We start from the raw sequence: 25,685 nt of genomic DNA, 5'->3' as shown, positions 1-25,685 counted from the left end.
ATTTGAATCATTTAGTACGCTTGGAAAGGATTGGGATAATATTTAGTACACTTGGAAACAATTGGAATAATATTTTGTACATTTGGAAATTATTGGAATAATATTTAGTACATTTAGAAAAACAATTGGAATGATATTTAGTACATTTGGAAACACTTGGAATATTTAGTACATTTAGAAAGGATTTGAATCATTTAGTATGCTTGGAAAGGATTGGAATCATTAAGTACACTTGGGAACAATTGGAATACTATTTAGTACATTTGGAAATGATTGGAATAATATTTTGTACATTTAGAAACAATTGGAATGATATTTAGTACATTTAGAAAGGATTTGAATCATTTAGTACGCTTGGAAAGTATTGGGATAATATTTAGTACACTTGGAAACAATTGGAATAATATTTTGTACATTTAGAAATGATTGGAATAATATTTAGTACATTTAGAAAAATAATTGGAATGATATTAAGTACATTTATTTGGAAACAATTGGAATATTTAGTACATTTAGAAAGGATTTGAATCATTTAGTACGCTTGGAAGGGATTGGAATCATATTTAGTACACTTGGAAACAATTGGAATACTATTAAGTACATTTGGAAATGATTGGAATAATATTTTGTACATTTAGAAACAATTGGAATGATATTTAGTACATTTAGAAAGGATTTGAATCATTTAGTACGCTTAGAAAGGATTGGGATAACATTTAGTACACTTGGAAACAATTGGGATAATATTTAGTACACTTGGAAACAATTGGGATAATATTTAGTACACTTGGAAATAAATGGAATGATATTTAGTACATTTAGAAAGGATTTGAATCATTTAGTACGCTTGGAAAGGATTGGGATAACATTTAGTACACTTGGAAACAATTGGGATAATATTTAGTACACTTGGAAACAATTGGGATAATATTTAGTACACTTGGAAACAATTGGAATGATATTTAGTACATTTAGAAAGGATTTGAATCATTTAGTACGCTTGGAAAGGATTGGGATAACATTTAGTACACTTGGAAACAATTGGGATAACATTTAGTACACTTGGAAACAATTGGGATAACATTTAGTACACTTGGAAACAATTGGGATAATATTTAGTACACTTGGAAACAATTGGAATGATATTTGGTACATTTAGAAAGGATTTGAATCATTAAGTACGCTTGGAAAGGATTGGAATCATATTTAGTACACTTGGAAAGAATTTGAATCATTTTTAGTACGCTTGGAAAGGATTGGGATATTTAGTACACTTGGAAACAATTGGAATAATATTTTGTACATTTGGAAATGATTGAAATACTATTTAGAAGATTTAGAAAAACAATTGGAATGATATTTAGTACATTTGGAAACAATTGGAATATTTAGTACAATCAGAAAGGATTTGAATCATTTAGTAACAATTGGAAAGGATTGGGATAATATTTAGTTTGTTTGGAAAGGATTGGAATAATATTTACTTCATTTGGGAACAATTGGAATTATATTTAATACGTTTGGAATAATAGTGATTACATTTGGAAAGGATTGGAACAATATTGAGCAGGATTGGAATAGTATTGAGTACATTTAGAATAATATTGAGTACATTTGGAAAGGCTTGGATACTATTGAGTAGATTTGTGATAATATTGAGTGGATTTGAGAAGGATAGGAATGATGTTGCGTACCGGCGCAGTGTCCGTGGCGTAGTCCGGTGACGGTGTCCAGCAGGGCGAGGGTGATGTTTTCGGGCGTGTCGGCGGGAAGCGAGGCCCCGCCCCCACCGCCGCCATCCACCAGCACCAGGCTGGCCTCCGAACTCTGCTCGTCGCTGGACAAGGACGGACTCCGGACGTCTCCGCAGGCCGAGCCGTTGACGGGGGCGGCGGCGGCGGGCCAGGGGGGAAGGTCTTCGCTGTCAGGACTGCGGGGGGGGAGGGGTGAGAGGTCAGTGACGTCATCGTGCTGCGTGAGGACGGCGGTCCTACCTGAAGACCTCCCGGGCCTGCCCTCCGTCCGGAGACGTCTCCCTGAAGAACGGCACCACCCGGGACAGGCTGGCCCTTCGCCGCGACGCCGCGCTCCCCCCGCCGGCCTTTTCCAGAGCCCCGGCGCGGCTCTGCTTCTTGAGGAACTTCTCCAGCGGCTTCATCCCCGCCGGCATGGTGCGGTGCGGAGGACGGGGAAGGCGAAGGGGCTGCCGGCCTACATCACACCGACGGAGGCGTCGACCAGGCGCGCGCACGTCGTGTTGCCGCAGCCGCCAAATGAGTACTACTCTGGCCCCGCCCCCACCTGCTCTGCTGCAGTTGCGCGCTCCCGACCGCGTGCGCGCCGGAAAAAACGTCAAATTGATTTCCCGCTCCAGGAAGTGAGGTCATCGCCAGGGCCGGCGGGTGTCGTGCTCGGCGCGGCCACGAGAGGGCGTGGGAGTGGACATATTCAGGATTCCAACGTCAACTTGAAAAGGCGTCTTTATTGGGGAGGACTTTGAAGAAAAATACGAGCCAACATGGAAACATTTACTCAAGGAAAAGTGAACTAAACAAAGTGTTTGATGACACGTCTTGGAATGGTGGACATTTGTTGCTGTGGTCCACGCCAACATGGCTGACAAAGTCTGGACGATGCTCCCGCCGCTCCCAAGACCTCGTCACGACAAAGATTCTGAAGACTCACCTGCGGTCAGAGGGGGGGGTGGGGTCACTCTGAGGCAAATGGCACTTCCGGAGGGGGGGGCTTGACAGTGACGGGTTGGGATGTGCGGCGGGGTGGCGAAGGTTTGGGCTGGGCCTGCTGCTGCACCGTGTCATAATAGGTCACGCCCCCGTAGGTCACCTGCGTTTGGCCCTGGAGAAAGCAGGAAGTAGTCATGTTGAGACAGGAAGTGCTGGTGTGTCTCAATATGGCGGCTGCACCTAGAACGTGAAGGCCGGCCCCATTCAAAAAGTGCTGAGTGGTCAACAAATGTGCATCCCTCTCATGTCCTAAGAGCCTTTTTAGTTCACCTTCATTTCTTCTTCGGAAAGTACTCTCATCATAATAACTGACAGTACACCTTGATCAAGTAGAACTCTCATCATAATAACTGACAGTACACCTTGATCAAGTAGAACTCTCATCATAATAACTGACCTTACATGGTAAACAACTTTTATCATACATTTGTCCAAGTAGACACATTGTGGCCTTCCTGGACGTGGTCTACATGGCTAAAAGAAACATCTAAGGAAGAGAATCCCTCTGCCATCTTCCACTAGTTTTTCCATCCATCCATCCATCCATCATCTTCCGCTTATCCGAGGTTGGGTCGCGGGGGCAACAGCCAAAGCAGGGAAACCCAGACTTCCCTCTCCCCAGCCACTTCGTCTAGCTCTTCCCGTGGGATCCCAAGGCGTTCCCAGGCCAGCCGGGAGACATAGTCTTCCCAACGTGTCCTGGGTCTTCCCCGTGGCCTCCTACCGGTTGGACGTGCCCTAAACACCTCCCTAGGGAGGCGTTCGGGTGGCATCCTGACCAGATGCCCGAACCACCTCATCTGGCTCCTCTCGATGTGGAGGAGCAGCGGCTTTACTTTGAGTTCCTCCCGGATGGCAGAGCTTCTCACCCTATCTCTAAGGGAGAGACCCGCCACACGGCGTAGGAAACTCATTTGGGCCGCTTGTACCCGTGATCTTATCCTTTCGGTCATGACCCAAAGCTCATGACCATAGGTGAGGATGGGAACGTATATCGACCGGTAAATTGAGAGCTTTGCCTTCCGGCTCAGCTCCTTCACCACAACGGATCGGTACAACGTCCGCATTACTGAAGACGCCGCACCGATCTCACCATCCACTCTTCCCTCACTCGTGAACAAGACTCCTAGGTACTTGAACTCCTCCACTTGGGGCAGGGTCTCCTCCCCAACCCGGAGATGGCACTCCACCCTTTTCCGGGCGAGAACCATGGACTCGGACTTGGAGGTGCTGATTCTCATTCCGGTCGCTTCACACTCGGCTGCGAACCGATCCAGCGAGAGCTGAAGATCCCGGTCAGATGAAGCCATCAGGACCAGATCATCTGCAAAAAGCAGAGACCTAATCCTGCGATTACCAAACCGGAACCCCTCAACGCCTTGACTGCGCCTAGAAATTCTGTCCATAAAAGTTATGAACAGAATCGGTGACAAAGGACAGCCTTGGAAGAGTCCAACCCTCACTGGAAATGTGTCCGACTTACTGCCGGCAATGCGGACCAAGCTCTGACACTGATCATACAGGGAGTGGACCGCCACAATAAGACAGTCCGATACCCCATAGTCTCTGAGCACTCCCCACAGGACTTCCCGAGGGACACGGTCGAATGCCTTCTCCAAGTCCACAAAGCACATGTAGACTGGTTGGGCAAACTCCCATGCACCCTCAAGAACCCTGCCAAGAGTATAGAGCTGGTCCACAGTTCCACGACCAGGACGAAAACCACACTGTTCCTCCTGAATCCGAGGTTCGACTATCCGGCGTAGCCTCCTCTCCAGTACACCTGAATAAACCTTACCGGGAAGGCTGAGGAGTGTGATCCCACCATAGTTGGAACACACCCTCCGGTCCCCCTTCTTAAAGAGAGGGACCACCACCCCGGTCTGCCAATCCAGAGGTACCGCCCCCGATGTCCACGCGATGCTGCAGAGTCTTGTCAACCAAGACAGCCCCACAGCATCCACTAGTTTTTTTTAAATGTATAAATCTTGAATATTCCCTCCTCTCTTCTCAGACTTGCTCGTTGTCATTTGGGACGTCTCTTGTGATGTCACTTCCTGGTTCATTGACCCACCATATCTTGCCTCTGGTTGGCCTGTCCCTAATGTTTTGCCCTAATCTTAACCAATGGTGACTCATCATAGTAAATAACCAATCATGGATGTTCTTATTCGTAAACCAACCAATCATCACTGATGTATAGTTTGTCCCCTCGTCCACTGTTTTTTTGTAGTATGTAGCTTAGCTAACCACTACTTAGGTCTAAAAATAGCAAAGCTACGTAAATCGCTATTTGTTTAAAAAGTAGCAAAGCTACTGAGGAATGTAGTAAAGCTACACAGCTCCCATTTTTAATGGAAAACCCTACTCTTTACCACTGGATGATCAAAAACCATACTCATTACGTAGTTTAGGGGTCGGGAACCTTTTTGGCTGAGAGAGCCAAAAAGCCAAATATTTTAAAATGTATTTCCGTAAGAGCCATATATTTTTTTTAACACCGAACACAACTAAACGCGTGCATTATTAAGTAAGACCAACATTTCTAGAGTATAATAGGTCTCTTATTCTTTGTAATAACATTGTTATTCTAAAGCTAACTGTGGAGGGGGCGTGGCCTGTGGGCCTGCAGTGAAAAGGGCTGTGCCAGGACCGGCCTCTAAATCAGCGACAGGTGCGTAGACGGCCCACCTGGGCCTTGTTATCTAATCACCTGTTACTGTTATAAGCAGCAGCCTATAGCCTCCATCTCTCCTAGAGGAGAGACGGAGTTGGGGCTGGAGCCAGAGCGCGAGCGAAAATGAAAGAGAAAAATACAATTGCTGGAAAGCAACTGAGAGACTGATTGAAAAATAAAACAATATTGTAACCCTGGCCGGGATCTTCAGCTCTAGCTGGATCGGTTCGCAGCCGAGTGTGAAGCGACCGGAATGAGAATCAGCACCTCCAAGTCCGAGTCCATGGTTCTCGCCCGGAAAAGGGTGGAGTGCCATCTCCGGGTTGGGGAGGAGACCCTGCCCCAAGTGGAGGAGTTCAAGTACCTAGGAGTCTTGTTCACGAGTGAGGGAAGAGTGGATGGTGAGATCGACAGGCGGATCGGTGCGGCGTCTTCAGTAATGCAAACGTTGTAACGATCCGTTGTGGTGAAGAAGGAGCTGAGCCGGAAGGCAAAGCTCTCAATTTACCGATCGATCTACGTTCCCATCCTTACCTACGGTCATGAGCTTTGGGTCATGACCGAAAGGATAAGATCACGGGTACAAGCGGCCGAAATGAGTTTCCTCCGCAGGGTGGCGGGTCCCTCCCTTAGAGATAGGGTGAGAAGCTCTGCCATCCGGGAGGAACTCAAAGTAAAGCCGCTGCTCCTCTACATCGAGAGGAGCCAGATGAGGTGGTTCGGGCATCTGGTCAGGATGCCACCCGAACGCCTCCCTAGGGAGGTGTTTAGGGCACGTCCAGCCGGTAGGAGGCCACGGGGAAGACCCAGGACACGTTAGGAAGACTATGTCTCCCGGCTGGCCTGGGAACGCCTCGAGATCCCCCGGGAAGAGCTAGACGAAGTGGCTGGTGAGAGGGAAGTCTGGGCTTCCCTGCTTAGGCTGCTGCCCCCGCGACCCGACCTCGGATAAGCGGAAGATGATGGATGGATGGATGGATGTAACCCTGAAACAGGCTCTCATGTCGGTGCTTAGTGGTCTGAAGAATGTTTTATATTTTGAACATTATTTTTAACACTGTGATTACAAGTGGAATTATTCATTACTTATCGTGTTAAGCAATGCCAGCTCAGATTTATCCGAGAGCCAGATGCAGTCATCAAAAGAGCCACATCTGGCTCCCGAGCCATAGGTTCCCTACCCCTGACGTAGTTGTTGGCAGGTATGGCAAAAAGACGGATAAAGATTTTAACACACATTGTAGGTCGGGAAAAAAACGAAAAATAATGGTTTGTATTTTTACAGAGATAAAAAAGCGGGATTTCTGACGATAGATGTAAAAAACGCAAAATAAATAAGGATAAGAGCTTTATATCTCAGCTCTATCATAGCCACTTTCTCTGAAATAAGGTCAAGGACCACACCATTCTTCTCTTAAGTTTGTCAAAAATGGACTTGGCGGGACGTAAATGTAAGGGCGGGGACAACCGACATAAGTGTCCCGTGGACTAGACCGTGCCCACTCATATGGCTCTCTGGCCAGGGAAGGATGTTTCTTTGGGCTCAAGATGGCGTACCTGAGGGGCAGGGTACATGGCGGAGTAAGGGAAAGTCATCACCCCTGGTGGAGGGTAGAAAGGTGGTGGAAGCAGTTGCTGCGGTTGCCCCGGCGACAGAGATACAGGTGGGCCTCCGTAGAGGGTGGGGTTAGTCATAGGCCCTCCTGACTGGTGGGGATGGAGACCTGAGAAAGTCAGAGAGGTTACGGATGGTTATTATCACACCATCGTGCAATGTGCTCCAAAAGTACTCACATTCATAAGCAACTTTTATTCTAAAGCATGAATACAAACAGCCACACAATTGATTTTCTTGGCAGAAGAAACATATTGTTTTTATTTCAACGTTTGAAGCTGGGGTATGATCATGATAAAGAGACATCATGCACATCCACTTCCTGTTGTCACATTGCTTGGAGTTGGAGGAGCGACCTCTCAGTCTAGGAGAGTACAGCCTGCGGTTTAATGTGCACAAAGAAATATTGCTCAGAATATACTGGGTTCGAATCTCTTTTTCTAACATGGAAAAATATGTAGTAGTCATTTTAGCATTTCAAGGGGAACTGCACTTTTCCTTCACAATTATCATGACAGACATGACACACGGCTTGTTTTTTAATGCATTCTAAATATTAAATACATGTAAATAAAGGTCCACTTACGTCTCCTATTGCACCCATTAAATCCAATAACCATTCAAACAACAATACTCCATTTACATTTGCTGACTTGAATATTAACAAGTATCCGTACTATTGTTATTACAAATGTGATCACTTCCTGTGTCCCTAAGTTGACATTGTGGAGTGGTCTGCTGCTTCCTCGCTTCCCTGCAAGTTTATTCTAGACCATATATCATGCCTCTCACCTGGACAGTAAAAAAGCTGAGGACGTACTCTGACAGGTTGGAAGAATTTGACAGCCACTTAAAGGCCTAAAAGCCACTACTAGACACCACGCAGTCTGATAGTTTATACATCAATGATGAATATTAACATTGCAACACAAGCCAATACGGCCTTTTTAGTTTACTAAATTACAATTTTAAATTTCCCGAGAGTTTCGTCTTGGAAACGTCGTGTAATGATGACGTGTACGCAGGACGTCACAGGTTTTTAGGAAGTATGAGCGCTGCACACACGCACACAGCTAAAAGTCGTCTGCTTTAACGGCATAATTACACAGTATTTTGGACATCTGTGTTGCTGAATCTTTTGCAATTTGTTCAATTAATATTGGAGAAGTCACAGTAGAAAGATGGAGTTGGGAAGCTTTAGCCTTTAGCCACACAAACACATGGTGATTCCTTGTTTAAAATTCCCGGAGCTGAAACTTTCCTATGGATCAGAGCGCGGTCAAGCCAACATGGATCCCGACCACATGTCAACCAGCAGGTTTCGGTGAGAAAATTGTGGTTAAAAAGTCGCTTCTTACCGGAGATCCGCTGAGCTTTTGACGTCCGTACAGCTGCCGTCGACTCCCCTGAGACATTGGCGTCAAGACACCCGTGGACAAACCCCTCCGACTATCAGGTACTGTTAAACTCACTAAAACACTAGCAAAACAATAGAAAGATAAGGGATTTCCCAGAATTATTCTAGTAAATGTGTTTAAAAACCTCAGAATACGTCCCAATGCTATGGCGTTTTTTTTTAACTCGTTTTTTTCTTCTAGTCCGTCGCTATCGATATCCTCAAACACAAATCTTTCACCGTCGCTCGAATTAATGGGGAAATTGTCGTTTTCTCGGTCCGAAAATAACTATTTTTGTTGGAGGCTCCCATTATAAACAATGTGAATATGTGAGGAGCCCCCACACTTGCGACGTCATCGTCTGCGACTTCCGGTAAAGGCGAGGCTTTTTCAGGAAGCACCAAAAGTGGCGAACTTTATCGTCGATTTTCTCTACTAAATCCTTTCAGCAAAAATATGGCAATATCGCGAAATGATCAAGTATGACACACAGAATGGACCTGCTATCCCCGTTTAAATAAGAAAATCTCATTTCAGTGGGCCTAAAAACACGAAACTATGTCAATCTTCACCTAAATGGGAATATATCAACATCCTAGTAGTCGGCATCCTAATGACAGCAGACCTTGTACAGTAAGCAATGTTTTATTATGTTTGTCTGCAGTGAATAACAGTGATAATGTTAGGGGGGAAAAAGATAGTGACGAGTTTAATGCACCGCGTATGCTTAAAATGATCAAAATAAGTAAATATTATAAATGTTATTATATTACATACAGTATATACTTACATCATGTAAAAAATGCATATTATGAATGTTACAACATGACATATATACTTACATCATGTATATATTACATGTTATTATGAATGTTACTAGATACTACATATATACTTACATCATGTATATATTACATGTTATTATGAATGTTACTACATTACATATATACTTACATCATGTATATATTACATGTTATTATGAATGTTACTAGATACTACATATATACTTACATCATGTATATATTACATGTTATTATGAATGTTACTAGATACTACATATATACTTACATGTTGTATATATTACATGTTATTATGAATGTTACTAGATACTACATATATACTTACATGTTGTATATATTACATGTTATTATGAATGTTACTACACGACGTATATACTTACATCAAGTATATATTACATGTTATCATGAATGTTACTAAATGACATATATACTTACATCATGTATAAATTACATGTTATTATGAATGTTACTAGATACTACATATATACTTACATCATCTATATATTACATGTTATTATGAATGTTACTAGATACTACATATATACTTACATCATCTATATATTACATGTTATTATGAATGTTACTACACGACGTATATACTTACATCATGTATATATTACATGATATTATGAATGTTACTAGATACTACATATATACTTACATCATGTATATATTACATGTTATTATGAATGTTACTACATTACATATATACTTACATCATGTATATATTACCTGTTATTATGAATGTTACTAGATACTACATATATACTTATATCATCTATATATTACATGTTATTATGAATGTTATATCATCTATATATTACATGTTATTATGAATGTTACTAGATACTACATATATACTTACATGTTGTATATATTACATGTTATTATGAATGTTACTAGATACTACATATATATTTACATGTTGTATATATTACATGTTATTATGAATGTTACTACACGACGTATATACTTACATCAAGTATATATTACATGTTATCATGAATGTTACTACATGACATATATACTTACATCATGTATATATTACCTGTTATTATGAATGTTACTAGATACTACATATATACTTACATCATCTATATATTACATGTTATTATGAATGTTACTAGATACTACATATATACTTACATGTTGTATATATTACATGTTATTATGAATGTTACTAGATACTACATATATATTTACATGTTGTATATATTACATGTTATTATGAATGTTACTACACGACGTATATACTTACATCAAGTATATATTACATGTTATCATGAATGTTACTACATGACATATATACTTACATCATGTATATATTACATGTTTTTATGAATGTTACTACATGACATATATACTTACATCATGTATATATTACCTGTTATAATGAATGTTACTAGATACTACATATATACTTACATGTTGTACATATTACATGTTATTATGAATGTTACTACACGACGTATATACTTACATCATGTATATATGACATGTTATTATGAATGGTAATACATGACATATATACTTACATCATGTATATATTACATGTTATTATGAATGTTACTACATGACATATATACTTACATCATGTATATATCACATGTTATTGTGAATGTAACTACATGACATATATACTTACATCAAGGAAATATTACACATGATACATATTACTACATTACATATGTACTTACATAATGTATATAAAAACTCAATGGAGGTGTTTTTAAAGGCTTTAGCACTTTTGATGGCAAGTAAGCAGACTTTTGATGGGATGTATTTAATATTTAGAATGCATTAAATAAAAACAACATCCATCATCATGTGTCTCATAAAGTACAGTTCCCCTTTCATCTGTCTAGCATGCTTCTGTAGTACATGAGCTGTGTACTCTGTGGATCATTTGAATTTAAAGGGTAATTAGGCCGTTTACCGTTAAGGCTCTAGTTGGGAAACAACACTGACCAGGGTGGGGGATGTGCATCTCTGGCTGGACCAGCAGGCCTTGGGGTGGGATGGGCGCGGCGCCATCGCCATGGGTATAAATTGGTCCTTGATACGACACTGGTGGGCAGAGAAGCAATGGATTGAACTTGGCAAACTAAGGAACGTATATCGTCCACACAATAGTTGAAGTATTTCTCACCGGGTTCATAGAAGTGTCCCTCCATCACGCCCATATGCACGGGCGCCGGCTCGGCGACGCCTCGTTGGCGTTGTGAGGAGTAGCGTTTAGCGCGGTTTGAACCAGCTGCAATCTCGTCCAAAGCGGAGAACTGAGGCGGCCCCCCGGTGACGTGCATGCCTGTGGACAGAAACAATGTCAACATGCACGACATCACTTGTACACTTCAAGTCGGCCTCAAATCTTTATCCTGATCTCCATATCACTATATATTGTTGGCTATCACACGGTCCATCTACAAAATTACCTGGAGGTGCTGCCGAGTACCCAGTCGATAACCGGGCGTGTCGTCAACCCACATACTGAAACGTGGCAACGTTTAAGTTACGCAAATCTGTGCCCGCTAGGACTGACCTTCTTTCAGTGCCAAAAATGTAGTGGATTAGGTACCATCACTATTTGGTATGTCAATAATAGAATAATTTCCAAACCTGTTAGAAAAGCTTCGGTTGTTGACGTCTGCGGTGACAGTGTAACATCTCTGCTGCTATTATTTGATCAAATCTAATATTTACTGTGAGTATCTGTTCTGTCTCCACTTCTGTTCAAATGTATTCTTCTCTTCTTTGATGCTTCATCTACCTTTTGTGGGCATGGATCTCATACCAAGTAGTCCCAGGGGCAGTATCGGTCGTACCAACGCTGATACTTCACATTTTCAACATCGCCGAGTGATCACAATTAGAATCAATTAAATGACTTCCAACTATCGGCTCTGATTTAAATACCTTTATTTCTGGCCCTGAAGTCCACCTGTGCCAAAATATTTGATGGGTATCAAAAAGGTCACTGTAGTATCGACCATATTTACTTGGTATCGTTACAATCGATATTTGTATGGATCAGCCTGTCTCTTGCAGTTAGCATATCCTCCTAGGGCAGGGGTAGGGAACCTATGGCTCTAGAGCCAGATGTGGCTCTTTTGATGACTGCATCTGGCTCTCGGATCAATCCGAGCTGACATTGCTTAACAGGATAAATAATGAATAATTCCACTTGTAATCACAGTGTTAAATATAACATTCAAAATATAAAACATTCTCATGCATTTTTATGTTCAAGAAGTTGCGTTAACGGTCAGAAGTATTTTATTTATTATTGGTTAGTGCTGGGCTTGCCCTCCTGGGGATTCTTCAGACCACCAAGCACTGACATGAGAGCCTGTTTAAGGGTTAAAATATTGTTTTTTTTTCAATTAGTCTCTCAAGTTGCTTTTCAGCAATTGTCTTTTTCTCTTTCGTCCTCATTCGCCCTCTGGCTCCAGCCCCAACCCTGTCTCTCCTGCTGGCTGCTGCTTAAAACAGAGCGACAGGTGATTAGATAAAAAGGCCCAGGTGGGCCATCTACGCACGCACCTGTCGCTAATTTCGAAGCCGGTCCTGGCAACATCCCGCTTTGCTTCAGGCCCGCAGCCTACGCCCCCTCGACAGTTTGCTTCAGACTAATAATGTTATTACAAAGAATAAGAGACCTATTATACTCTGGAAATGTTGGTCTTACTTAAAAATGTACGCGTTTAGTTTTGTTCAGTGTTAAAAAAAATATTATCTGGCTCTTAAGGAAACATTTTTTAAAATATTTGGCTTCTTGGCTCTCTCAGCCAAAAAGGTTCCCGACCCCTGTCCTAGGGTGTGCAGTGAAGCATGTTTAGCTATTCCTCGTCCTCCAGTGATAATGGTACATCATTTGCTGCCATGGGTCAACATTATAAGATTAGTATTACAAATTATATCATCTGTATTTCATTTCTCACACTCGGATCGTGTTCTCTTCTCTTACCTCTAATGTCAGAGCGCACGTACGACGTGGTGGGGTTGTGGTTCCAGCTGTGGCCCGACACCAGACTGAGTCGAGCCACATCTTGGTCCAGATCTTCGGCGCTTCCCGCCCCCACCTGGGTCTTGCCATCGCCCTCGCCAGCCCGGGTCACCGCCTCCTCCACAGACGGCTGCTTGCTGCCCAGATCGGCCGGCCGGCATCGAGTCCTGCGAGCCAGCAAGTACGACTTCCGCTCGACAGGTCGTTCGGTTGGAGGCGATGCGGCTGCCGGTGCCTTGGCGTCGTCGGCTGGGGACGATCCAAGCGCACTTCTGTCAGCCTCTTCTTGGTGTTCCAGCGCTCGTCTCTGTGACGAGGAAAACGTTACGCCGCTTAAGGTCCGCTTCTCGTCAACTCTGCTGCCCGGGAGGTGGTCCCCAACCGTGGAGGCAGCGTCCCTCCCACGGCCTCCATTGCCGCCCACTCCCCTTTCTGCTGCAAGCTCCGACGGGGGTTTGGGACCCGCTCGGTCCCTGGGATGACTCTGAGGGGACTGACCGGAGGCATGATGCAGGGCTCTGCTGCGGGAGACATTGCTGCTGTGCGGGGGAGCAGCGCCTCCTCGGCTGCTCTGCCAGGAGCGAACAGGGCGCTCTCCCCCCTCCCGCCATCGTTTGTCCCTGCTGGGGGACACGGAGGACCTGCACAGACACAAGTGCTACAGTTTTACACGGCTGTCAACTTGTCTTGTCGTCACTGTCAGGAGTCAGTCCTTTTACTTTCTGACAAAGGCGTGGGAGCGACAGCGGATCACTGCAAAAATAACGTCACACTGCCTTCATTTTGTTTTTAAGCATGGTCAAGTGCTGAGTTGTGTCAAGTATAGGGTCGCAAAATTCCAGGAATATTCAAAGTTGGGAACTTTCCATGGGAATTAACAGGAAACGAATGGGAATAAACATTGAACACAACATGCTAGATCTTGCAGCATTATTATTAGCTAAAACAACCTGTTTTAATGCAAATTAAGTTGAATTTCAACCCTGCGTGGTGCATTCCTCCATCACATGTGCAGATCATTGCCAGCATGCTACACACTACAGCAGGGCTATTGAGGCCACACTAGTATTTGAGCCCAAGGACTGGTAAGTGTTGATGATAATACTGGGGTAAAAATATTTGATCTATGGTATTAAAGTGTAATAGAGGTGTAATTGCTTGTTACTGTATGACTGTAGACTACTCCAGCAGACTAGCTGTTCCTGTACTTGTTAAATGATTTCGGGACCAATGTCTCTAGCTAGTTAGGTTTATGTACCACCACGGTCTCATAACGAACCCAAAATATTTCGCCGTTAGCCGTGATGCTCATTTTCTTTATGTTAAATCCCATTCATTTATGCAAACAACATTGGCGATACGAATTTATCTTTTTTGTGATGTGTAAAGTTCAAGTAGCAAATACCAAATGAAAAGGTGTAGTTTCCTTCTGCTAGCTATTCTGTTGTCATAGAATAATTTAGCTTATAGTTTGATTTAGCATGCTGGTTGACTATTCGTCGAGCCTATTTCTATTAATTTGTCCATCAGTCAAATATTTTTAAAGACTACTCCACTGGTTTAGCTGACTATTTATGTCTGTGTGTGGCATTGCATTAGTCTTTTACAAGCTTCTCATCTTAATCTACAGAATAAGATAGACGGTGACCATCCATCCATCCATCATCTGCCGCTTATCCGAGGTTGGGTCGCAGGGGCAACAGCCTAAGCAGGGAAACCCAGACTTCCCTCTCCCCAGCCACTTCGTCTAGCTCTTCCCGGGGGATCCCAGGCCAGCCGGGAGACATAGTCTTCCCAACCTGTCCTGGGTCTTCCCCGTGGCCTCCTACCGGTTGGACGTGCCCTAAACACCTCCCTAGGGAGGCGTTCGGGTGGCATCCTGACCAGATGCCCGAACCACCTCATCTGGCTCCTCTCGATGTGAAGGAGCAGCGGCTTTACTTTGAGTTCCTCCCGGATGGCAGAACTTCTCACCCTATCTCTAAGGGAGAGACCCGCCACACGGCGGAGGAAACTCATTTCGGCCGCTTGTACCCGTGATCTTATCCTTTCGGTCATGACCCAAAGCTCATGACCATAGGTGAGGATGGGAACGTAGATCGACCGGTAAATTGAGAGCTTTGCCTTCCGGCTCAGCTCCTTCTTCACCACAACGGATCGGTACAACGTCCGCATTACTGAAGACGCCGCAGCGATCCGCCTGTCGATCTCACGATCCACTCTTCCCCCACTCGTGAACAAGACTCCTAGGTACTTGAACTCCTCCACTTGGGGCAGGGTCTCCTCCCCAACCCGGAGATGGCATTCCACCCTTTTCCGGGCGAGAACCATGGACTCGGACTTGGAGGTGCTGATTCTCATTCCGGTCGCTTCACACTCGGCTGCGAACCGATCCAGTGAGAGCTGAAGATCCCGGTCAGATGAAGCCATCAGGACCACATCATCTGCAAAAAGCAGAGACCTAATCCTGCGGTCACCAAACCGGAACCCCTCAACGCCTTGACTGCGCCTAGAAATTCTGTCCATAAAAGTTATGAACAGAATCGGTGACAAAGGACAGCCTTGGCGGAGTCCAACCCTCATTGGAAATGTGTTCGACTTACAATGCAGACCAAGCTCTGGCACTGATCGTACAGGGAGCGGACCGCCACAATAAGACAGTCCGATACCCCATACTCTCTGAGCACTCCCCACAGTACTTCCCGAGGGACACGGTCGAATGCCTTTTCCAAGTCCACAATGCACATGTAGACTGGTTGGGCAAACTCCCATGCACCCTCAAGAACCCTGCCGAGAGTATAGAGCTGGTCCACAGTTCCACGACCAGGACGAAAACCACACTGTTCCTCCTGAATCCGAGGTTCGACTATCCGGCGTAGCCTCCTCTCCAGTACACCTGAATAAAGTTGGACACCTGTTAGACGGTGTCCAACTTTGAATAATCAGAAAATGGTCAAAATTTCCAAACTTCCTTAGCTTAACTTCCCGTGGTAAATTTCCATAAATTTACCGGAAACTCTTTGAAACCCTAGTCAAGTATAATGCACCATTACTGTTCAAAAGGTGGCTGAGTGAGCAAAGACTGCCATAAAAGTAGTGTACGAGACATGCTTGAGAAACATTGTTGACTTCACCCAAGCGGTAGCAAAGTACAAAGACCCTGCTGCTCACCACCGCCTTGCCAAGCAGTTTTCAAACGTTACATTTTTATTAATCCATTTCATCCACCAATTGTACGTACTTCATTGTTGTTGTACACAACAATATACTTCTTCTGTATAGATCGGCTTCCCATGACGTCCGCCATCGTGTGTCAAAACTAAGCCAAGCGTGTATGCAAACACTTTTAACCCAGCACGCCTCTATTGTTATTTCTGTGTGAAATGGGTGCGTGGTGTGGGGTTATAGAAATGTTGTGAATTCAGGATAAGGAACCACAAAGTATTATGATAATCCTAAAGTCATTGTAAAGCAGGGGAAATAAAGCACAACCTGTGGCTGGCGAGAATCAATGGAAAACAACACTGTAAGGTTTGCTCTCATCATTTTCTCATTGTAATGTTAGTTACTGTATAGTAACTGACAGTACACCTTGATCAAGTAGAACTCATCATACTTACTGACAGTACACCTTGATCAAGTAGAACTCATCATACTTACTGACAGTACACCTTGATCAAGTAGAACTCATCATACTTACTGACAGTACACATTGATCAAGTAGAACTTTCATCATAGTTACTGACAGTACACCTTGATCAAGTAGAACTCTCATCATAGTTACTGACAGTACACCTTGATCAAGTAGAACTCTCATCATAGTTACTGACAGTACACCTTGATCAAGTAGAACTCTCATCATAGTTACTGATAGTACACCTTGATCAAGTAGAACTCTGACTACTGACAGTACACCTTGATCAAGTAGAACTCATCATACTGACAGTACACCTTGATCAAGTAGAACTCTCATCATAGTTACTGACAGTACACCTTGATCAAGTAGAACTCTCATCATAGTTACTGACAGTACACCTTGATCAAGTAGAACTCTCATCATACTTACTGACAGTACACCTTGATCAAGTAGAACTCATCATACTTACTGACAGTACACCTTGATCAAGTAGAACGCATCATAGTTACTGACAGTACACCTTGATCAAGTAGAACTCATCATACTTACTGACAGTACACCTTGATCAAGTAGAACGCATCATACTTACTGACAGTACACCTTGATCAAGTAGAACTCATCATACTTACTGACAGTACACCTTGATCAAGTAGAACGCATCATACTTACTGACAGTACACCTTGATCAAGTAGAACTCTCATCATAGTTACTGACAGTACACCTTGATCAAGTAGAACTCATCATACTTACTGACAGTACACATTGATCAAGTAGAACTTTCATCATAGTTACTGACAGTACACCTTGATCAAGTAGAACTCTCATCATAGTTACTGACAGTACACCTTGATCAAGTAGAACTCTCATCATAGTTACTGACAGTACACCTTGATCAAGTAGAACTCTCATCATAGTTACTGACAGTACACCTTGATCAAGTAGAACTCTCATCATAGTTACTGACAGTACACCTTGATCAAGTAGAACTCTCATCATAGTTACTGACAGTACACCTTGATCAAGTAGAACTCTCATCATAGTTATTGATAGTACACCTTGATCAAGTAGAACTCATCATACTTACTGACAGTACACCTTGATCAAGTAGAACTCATCATACTTACTGACAGTACACCTTGATCAAGTAGAACTCATCATACTTACTGACAGTACACCTTGATCAAGTAGAACTCATCATACTTACTGACAGTACACATTGATCAAGTAGAACTTTCATCATAGTTACTGAGAGTACACCTTGATCAAGTAGAACTCTCATCATAGTTACTGACAGTACACCTTGATCAAGTAGAACTCTCATCATAGTTACTGACAGTACACCTTGATCAAGTAGAACTCTCATCATAGTTACTGACAGTACACATTGATCAAGTAGAACTTTCATCATAGTTACTGAGAGTACACCTTGATCAAGTAGAACTCTCATCATACTTACTGACAGTACACCTTGATCAAGTAGAACTCTCATCATAGTTACTGATAGTACACCTTGATCAAGTAGAACTCATCATACTTACTGACAGTACACCTTGATCAAGTAGAACTCTCATCATAGTTACTGACAGTACACCTTGATCAAGTAGAACTCTAATCATAGTTACTGACAGTACACCTTGATCAAGTAGAACTCATCATACTTACTGACAGTACACCTTGATCAAGTAGAACTCATCATAGTTACTGACAGTACACCTTGATCAAGTAGAACTTTCATCATAGTTACTGACAGTACACCTTGATCAAGTAGAACTCTCATCATACTTACTGACAGTACACATTGATCAAGTAGAACTCTCATCATAGTTACTGACAGTACACCTTGATCAAGTAGAACTCATCATACTTACTGACAGTACACCTTGATCAAGTAGAACTCTCATCATAGTTACTGACAGTACACCTTGATCAAGTAGAACTCATCATACTTACTGACAGTACACCTTGATCAAGTAGAACTCATCATACTTACTGACAGTACACATTGATCAAGTAGAACTTTCATCATAGATACTGACAGTACACCTTGATCAAGTAGAACTTTCATCATAGTTACTGACAGTACACCTTGATCAAGTAGAACTCTCATCATAGTTACTGACAGTACACCTTGATCAAGTAGAACTCTCATCATAGTTACTGACAGTACACCTTGATCAAGTAGAACTCTCATCATAGTTACTGATAGTACACCTTGATCAAGTAGAACTCTGACTACTGACAGTACACCTTGATCAAGTAGAACTCATCATACTTACTGACAGTACACCTTGATCAAGTAGAACTCTCATCATAGTTACTGACAGTACACCTTGATCAAGTAGAACTCTCATCATAGTTACTGACAGTACACCTTGATCAAGTAGAACTCTCATCATAGTTACTGACAGTATACCTTGATCAAGTAGAACTCTAATCATAGTTACTGATAGTACACCTTGATCAAGTAGAACTCTGACTACTGACAGTACACCTTGATCAAGTAGAACTCATCATACTTACTGACAGTACACCTTGATCAAGTAGAACTCTCATCATAGTTACTGACAGTACACCTTGATCAAGTAGAACTCATCATACTTACTGACAGTACACCTTGATCAAGTAGAACTTTCATCATAGTTACTGACAGTACACCTTGATCAAGTAGAACTCATCATACTTACTGACAGTACACCTTGATCAAGTAGAACTCATCATACTTACTGACAGTACACATTGATCAAGTAGAACTTTCATCATAGATACTGACAGTACACCTTGATCAAGTAGAACTTTCATCATAGTTACTGATAGTACACCTTGATCAAGTAGAACTCTCATCATAGTTACTGACAGTACACCTTGATCAAGTAGAACTTTCATCATAGTTACTGACAGTACACCTTGATCAAGTAGAACTCATCATACTTACTGACAGTACACCTTGATCAAGTAGAACTCATCATACTTACTGACAGTACACATTGATCAAGTAGAACTTTCATCATAGATACTGACAGTACACCTTGATCAAGTAGAACTTTCATCATAGTTACTGACAGTACACCTTGATCAAGTAGAACTCTCATCATAGTTACTGACAGTACACCTTGATCAAGTAGAACTCTCATCATAGTTACTGACAGTACACCTTGATCAAGTAGAACTCTCATCATAGTTACTGATAGTACACCTTGATCAAGTAGAACTCTGACTACTGACAGTACACCTTGATCAAGTAGAACTCATCATACTTACTGACAGTACACCTTGATCAAGTAGAACTCTCATCATAGTTACTGACAGTACACCTTGATCAAGTAGAACTCTCATCATAGTTACTGACAGTACACCTTGATCAAGTAGAACTCTCATCATAGTTACTGACAGTATACCTTGATCAAGTAGAACTCTAATCATAGTTACTGATAGTACACCTTGATCAAGTAGAACTCTGACTACTGACAGTACACCTTGATCAAGTAGAACTCATCATACTTACTGACAGTAAACCTTGATCAAGTATAACTCTCATCATAGTTACTGACAGTACACCTTGATTAAGTAGAACTCTCATCATAGTTACTGACAGTACACCTTGATCAAGTAGAACTCTCATCATAGTTACTGACAGTACACCTTGATCAACTAGAACTCTAATCATAGTTACTGATAGTACACCTTGATCAAGTAGAACTCTGACTAATGACAGTACACCTTGATCAAGTAGAACTCATCATACTTACTGACAGTACACCTTGATCAAGTAGAACTCTCATCATAGTTACTGACAGTACACCTTGATCAAGTAGAACTCTAATCATAGTTACTGACAGTACACCTTGATCAAGTAGAACTCATCATAGTTACTGACAGTACACCTTGATCAAGTAGAACTGTCATCATAGTTACTGACAGTACACCTTGATCAAGTAGAACTCTGACTACTCACAGTACACCTTGATCAAGTAGAACTCTCATCATAGTTACTGATAGTACACCTTGATCAAGTAGAACTCTCATCATAGTTACTGATAGTACACCTTGATCAAGTAGAACTCTTATCATAATAACTGACAGTACACCTTGATTAAGTAGAACTCTCTAGAAATGTTGTGAATTCAGGATAAGGAACCACAAAGTATTATGATAATCCTAAGGTCATTGTAAAGCAGGGGAAATAAAGCATAACCTGTGGCTGGCGAGAATCAATGGAAAACAACACTAAAGTTTGCTCTCATTATTTTCTCATTGTAATGTTTTCCTTGTGGATGACAAAAGTTGTGAGGCCGACGGAAGTCGCCAGTAAGATTGATGTGCATCTTCATGCTGGCTTCAAGTACAAATACCAATGTAGCAACTTGTGAACATATGTCACCAACGCCTGCCATATATGTACAGTGTGCTGATATTCTCTGATATGACCCATGACACACATGGATCAGTTGGAATACACATTCATCTTCCTTTGTAGCCAGATTCTTGTCCTGCAGCCATTCACACACAAAAACATGAAGCCCTTGAGCTCATCCAGAGTATAGGCACTGACATTGTTCACCAAATAGTTGGCCATGTCTAGGTAACTAAAATCAGTCTTTATACGGATCTTTATCGCCAATATCCTTCCATTTCTGTAAAAACCTGGCTTTGCAAACCCCATCTAACGTCTGTCTGTAAGAAACTTTCCTGTACTCTTCCAAATTTCCCCATGTTAACATCATTGTCCAAGCAAAAGTGCAAGAAAAAAATTGAGAAAAGTGCCACAGGCGAATAAAGTAAGTCACGACACAAAAGGTGGCGGCTGCCGCGAGGATTACCCATAATCCTTTGCCAACTGAAACCCGTGTATTAAAAGGGCTTGGATTGACAATATTCCTTACATGAAAAGTGTATTGTGTTTCCACTGGGCCTTGGGAAGGGATGAGGTACCAGTGCAATTACATTGTCATCACTAGCTATGGATAATCCTCTCACCGAGGTCGCCGCTGTCTGAACGCACGCTCTCCAGAATGGCAGCCGTTGCGGATGTCGTAACCGTAGATGGCGATGAGCTCCTCGCGACTCTTAGGCGCTTGCTCATCCTCCCTGAACCGATCATGCTCCCAGCGCCCTTCGTCCTTCCAGAGCTTGCGGTTCCTGCCTTTGGGCCTGGAGCGAGAGCAAAGGACATAAGGCCACGTGAAGCCAAAGTTGCAAAATGAGTGCTGTGATCTGTGTGCACCTCTCCTCCTCCTGGCTGTGGCCTCTGACATCATGCTCAAAGAACAGACCCTTCCGAGGGATGTAAGCCGGGTTTTTGCGGTCTTCGTCGTCATCAAGCTGCTGGCCAGATTTCCCTCCTGCTTTTGTCTCGGGGTCACTAGTGGACTCCTGCAGGTCAGTTAGAGGGCAGATTTTAAAGACAACAATAGGTAGATTATAGAGCACTTTGCCTTTCAAAGACACACATGGGATTTAAAGTATTATTATTGAGGCACATTGTTACATATTTGTTAATGCAATGACAACCTACTTAGTTACATGAGTACCAGTATGCATGATTGGGGTTGATTTTTAGGTAGGGAACATTTACTTTGGTACAGAGGCGTGCAAAATATTCCAAAGGACCTTCTGAAGACCGGAAGTGCCTCTCGGTCACACGGTTGCATCTCTGCAATAGTCCACGGAACCCAATTCCTACATGTATGAGCATATATATATATATATGTGAGTGCTCACTTTTCCAGTAGATACATTGTGGAGAGTACCAGGATGAAAGTACCCTTTGAAAAGAAGAGAAACCTTTCTTTTAGCACAAAATGCTGAAAGAAAATGAAGACTGCATTACTACATTATATTTGACATTTAGATTTATTCTTATCTACCAACCTTTTAGACACTTACATGCCTCATCTAATGTAGAGAACACTACATCATTCACTAACGTTATCGTTGCAAATGTCCAATTCTATAGAATGTTTCCTATTGGGCTACTCTATCCTAGAGCCACGCCCCCTCAGGTAATATGCCTCCTGTGTTGTGACCTCTGTGATGCCACGCAAGTTCACTTCCTGTTGCCATTATTTCTTTAAGTATAAATGGATCCCTGTCTGTAGGTTTGATTAACAAGTTTATATTGGGGTCTGTCCCTTCTTAATGGGGAAAGACGTTAAAGGAGCCATATGGAATGTCATTAAATGGCACTGATGTGTCAAAAGGCATTAATACATCATGTTCTTTTCCAATACCTCTAGAACTGATAACAGTAGTTTAGCCAGGATATGCTCATTAGATTTACAGCCCCGAAATATTGTTATTGTTTTGATTTTGATGCAACGCCACCACCACCGTTTAACCAATTAGAAAGTCTGAGACTGTGTCACATCCAGGAAGCCAGTTAAACACCACCATCTTGGTCCAGCTACTGCCACTGGTAAAGTTACTAAACATGTCAGACCTTAGTCCATCCAAAAGTTACCGTTCTCAACTTATTCATGACAAAACCAGGATTTGTATCGGGGATGCCTTTGAAAGATGGAGGGCATTGAAGATTTTTTTTATCTGACAACAAACTTGCTAATTTCCTCCTTGATAGGCAAGTCCGGCTATTAGGTTTTCTTATGACTTGTAATAAATGGACATTTGGTATGCCAACTAATTTGTCCAATATAGTCTATGAGCTTGTCTAAAAAAGCTAGCATGCAACCAGTGTTAGCATGCCAGCACAGTCAATGACACATGGACATACATGCTAACGGGGGAAATATATTAAGTTAAAGTAGCAATGATTGTCACACACACACTAGGTGTGGTGAAATTGTTCTCTGCATTTGACCCATCACCCTTGATCACAACCTGGGAGGTGAATGAGGGGAGCAATGGGCAGCAGCGGTGGCCGCGCCCGGGAATCATTTTTGGTGATTTTACCCCCAATTCCAACCCTTGATGCTGAGTGCCAATGCCCGTTAGGATGTATGCCCATGTGTCATACAACTGACAGGATAACATATATTTTTATGCTGATAGACTGAGGAAAATGGTTCCAACAATAGTCATCATGACAATGTGAATCCAAATCACATGATAGAATAGGCATGACCTACTTCTTCCTGAAAATAGCCTAATTTCTGTTTCAAATGTGTTGGTAAGAGATGTGTTATTGCCTTGTCTATTCAGCTGTTAGGGTCCCAGCACCTCAACTTTGTTGATGTTACTGGCAGTAGAATTTTCTAGTTCCTTGGAGTCGCCCAGTCTATCCAGCTGGATTGGGCTGCGTATCTGCCAACCTCAGTCAGGGAGAGGGGACTACAGAAGTTTGACCGTGATTGCAGCACTATTTCTGGCCACATTATTACGTATGGCACTTTTAATGTCTCTTGTACATACTTGCCAACCGTCCGATTTTCCCGGGAGACTCCCGAATTTCAGTGCCCCTCCCGAAAATCTCCCAGGGCAACCATTCTCTCGAATTTCTCCTGATTTCCACCTGGACAACAATTTTGGGGGCGTGCTTTAAAGGCACTGCCTGTAGCGTCCTCTACAACCTATCGTCACGTCCACTTTCCCTATATACAAACAGCGTTCCGGCCCAAACATAATATATACGGCTTTTAAAGGGGAACATTATCACAATTTCAAAAGGGTTAAAAACAATAAAAATCAGTTCCCAGTGGCTTGTTGTATTTTTTGAAGTTTTTTTCCAAATTTTACCGGTCTCGGAATATCCCTAAAAAAAGCTTTAAAGTGCCTTATTTCCGGCTCTCTGCGAAGACACTGGCCATTTCCCTGTGACGTCACACAGTGCTGCCAATGTAAACAAACAATGGGACTACCACAGCAAGATATAGTGACATTAGCTCGGATTCAAACTCGGATTTCACGGACTTAAGCGATTCAACAGATTACGCATGTATTGAAACAGATGGTTGGAGTATGAAAGTATTGAAGAAGAAACTGAAGCTATTGAGCGAATAGCTATTGACGCTATTCATAGCCATAGCATGGCCGAATAGCTGCGTTAGCATCGCCGGTAAAATGTGCGGACCAAACGATCAGGACTTTTGCATCTCTTGACACTGGAGCAACTTAAATCCGTCGATTGGTAAGTGTTTTTTTCGCATTAAATGTAGGTGGAAGGAAACGTAATATAGTTGCAAATGCATCTGCAGGTTATCCATACATCTCTGTGCCATGTCTGCTTTAGCACCGCCGGTAAATAGCATGTTAGCATTGATTAGCATAGCATGTTAGCATCGATTAGCTGGCAGTCAACATCAACAAAACTCACCTTTGTGATTTTGTTGACTATCGTTTAAATGCATTTGCAGGTTATCCATACATCTCTGTGCCATGTCTGTCTTAGCATCGCCGGTCAAATGTGAAGACACTCCCGCACATTCAATGGGGGTCTGGCGGCAGACACTTTGGCATCTTCGGGGCAGTGGTGCAACTTGAATCCCTCCCTGTTAGTGTTGTTACACCCTCCGACAACACACCGTCGAGGCATGTCTCCAAGGTTCCAAAAAATAGTCAAAAAAACGGAAAATAACAGAGCTGAGACCCGGTGTTTGTAATGTGTTGAAAATGAAAATGGTGGGTGTGTTTCCTCGGCGACGTCACATTCTGACGTCATCGCCTCCAGCGCAATAGACAGAAAGGCGTTTAATTCGCCAAAATTCACCCATTTAGAGTTCGGAAATCGGTTAAAAAAATAGATGGTCTTTTTTCTGCACCATCAAGGTATATATTGACGCTTACATAGGTCTGGTGATAATGTTCCCCTTTAATCGCACATAAGCGAATCCAAAGCATACATGGTCAACAGCCCTA

The 25,685-nt window shown here is 42.6% G+C and overlaps 2 protein-coding genes across 4 annotated transcripts in view; both read right to left on the bottom strand.

Annotated features, from left to right (window-relative positions):
• The window catches only part of rapgefl1 (Rap guanine nucleotide exchange factor (GEF)-like 1), a 40,956-nt gene extending 38,638 nt beyond the window's left edge, over nucleotides 1-2,318 (bottom strand). For both annotated transcript variants that reach the window (XM_061884445.1, XM_061884446.1), the window contains exons 1-2: nucleotides 1,995-2,318; nucleotides 1,695-1,930 (exon numbers count right to left, since the gene is read on the bottom strand). In XM_061884445.1, coding sequence (XP_061740429.1) covers nucleotides 1,695-1,930; nucleotides 1,995-2,170 — 412 coding nt within the window. In that variant the 5' untranslated portion in view covers nucleotides 2,171-2,318. The remainder of the gene's footprint in view (nucleotides 1-1,694; nucleotides 1,931-1,994) is intronic.
• Nucleotides 2,319-2,462: 144 nt separating this feature from the next.
• casc3 (casc3 exon junction complex subunit) overlaps nucleotides 2,463-25,685 on the bottom strand; it is a 31,397-nt gene continuing 8,174 nt past the window's right edge. Inside the window, exons 5-11 of one of the 2 annotated variants that reach the window (XM_061884442.1) lie at nucleotides 22,099-22,247; nucleotides 21,852-22,025; nucleotides 13,201-13,880; nucleotides 11,383-11,541; nucleotides 11,202-11,300; nucleotides 6,979-7,145; nucleotides 2,463-2,856 (exon numbers count right to left, since the gene is read on the bottom strand). In XM_061884442.1, the coding sequence (XP_061740426.1) occupies nucleotides 2,710-2,856; nucleotides 6,979-7,145; nucleotides 11,202-11,300; nucleotides 11,383-11,541; nucleotides 13,201-13,880; nucleotides 21,852-22,025; nucleotides 22,099-22,247 (1,575 nt within the window). In that variant the 3' untranslated portion in view covers nucleotides 2,463-2,709. Of the gene's footprint in view, nucleotides 2,857-6,978; nucleotides 7,146-7,268; nucleotides 7,416-11,201; nucleotides 11,301-11,382; nucleotides 11,542-13,200; nucleotides 13,881-21,851; nucleotides 22,026-22,098; nucleotides 22,248-25,685 lie in introns of those variants that run through there. The other variant, XM_061884443.1, reaches the window with a different exon arrangement.

The sequence above is a fragment of the Nerophis ophidion genome, linkage group LG23 (genome assembly GCF_033978795.1).
Source record: "Nerophis ophidion isolate RoL-2023_Sa linkage group LG23, RoL_Noph_v1.0, whole genome shotgun sequence".
Lineage (NCBI taxonomy): Eukaryota > Metazoa > Chordata > Actinopteri > Syngnathiformes > Syngnathidae > Nerophis > Nerophis ophidion.
Note: the sequence above shows the minus strand (reverse complement) of the source record. Positions and strands in the feature narration are given on the sequence as shown.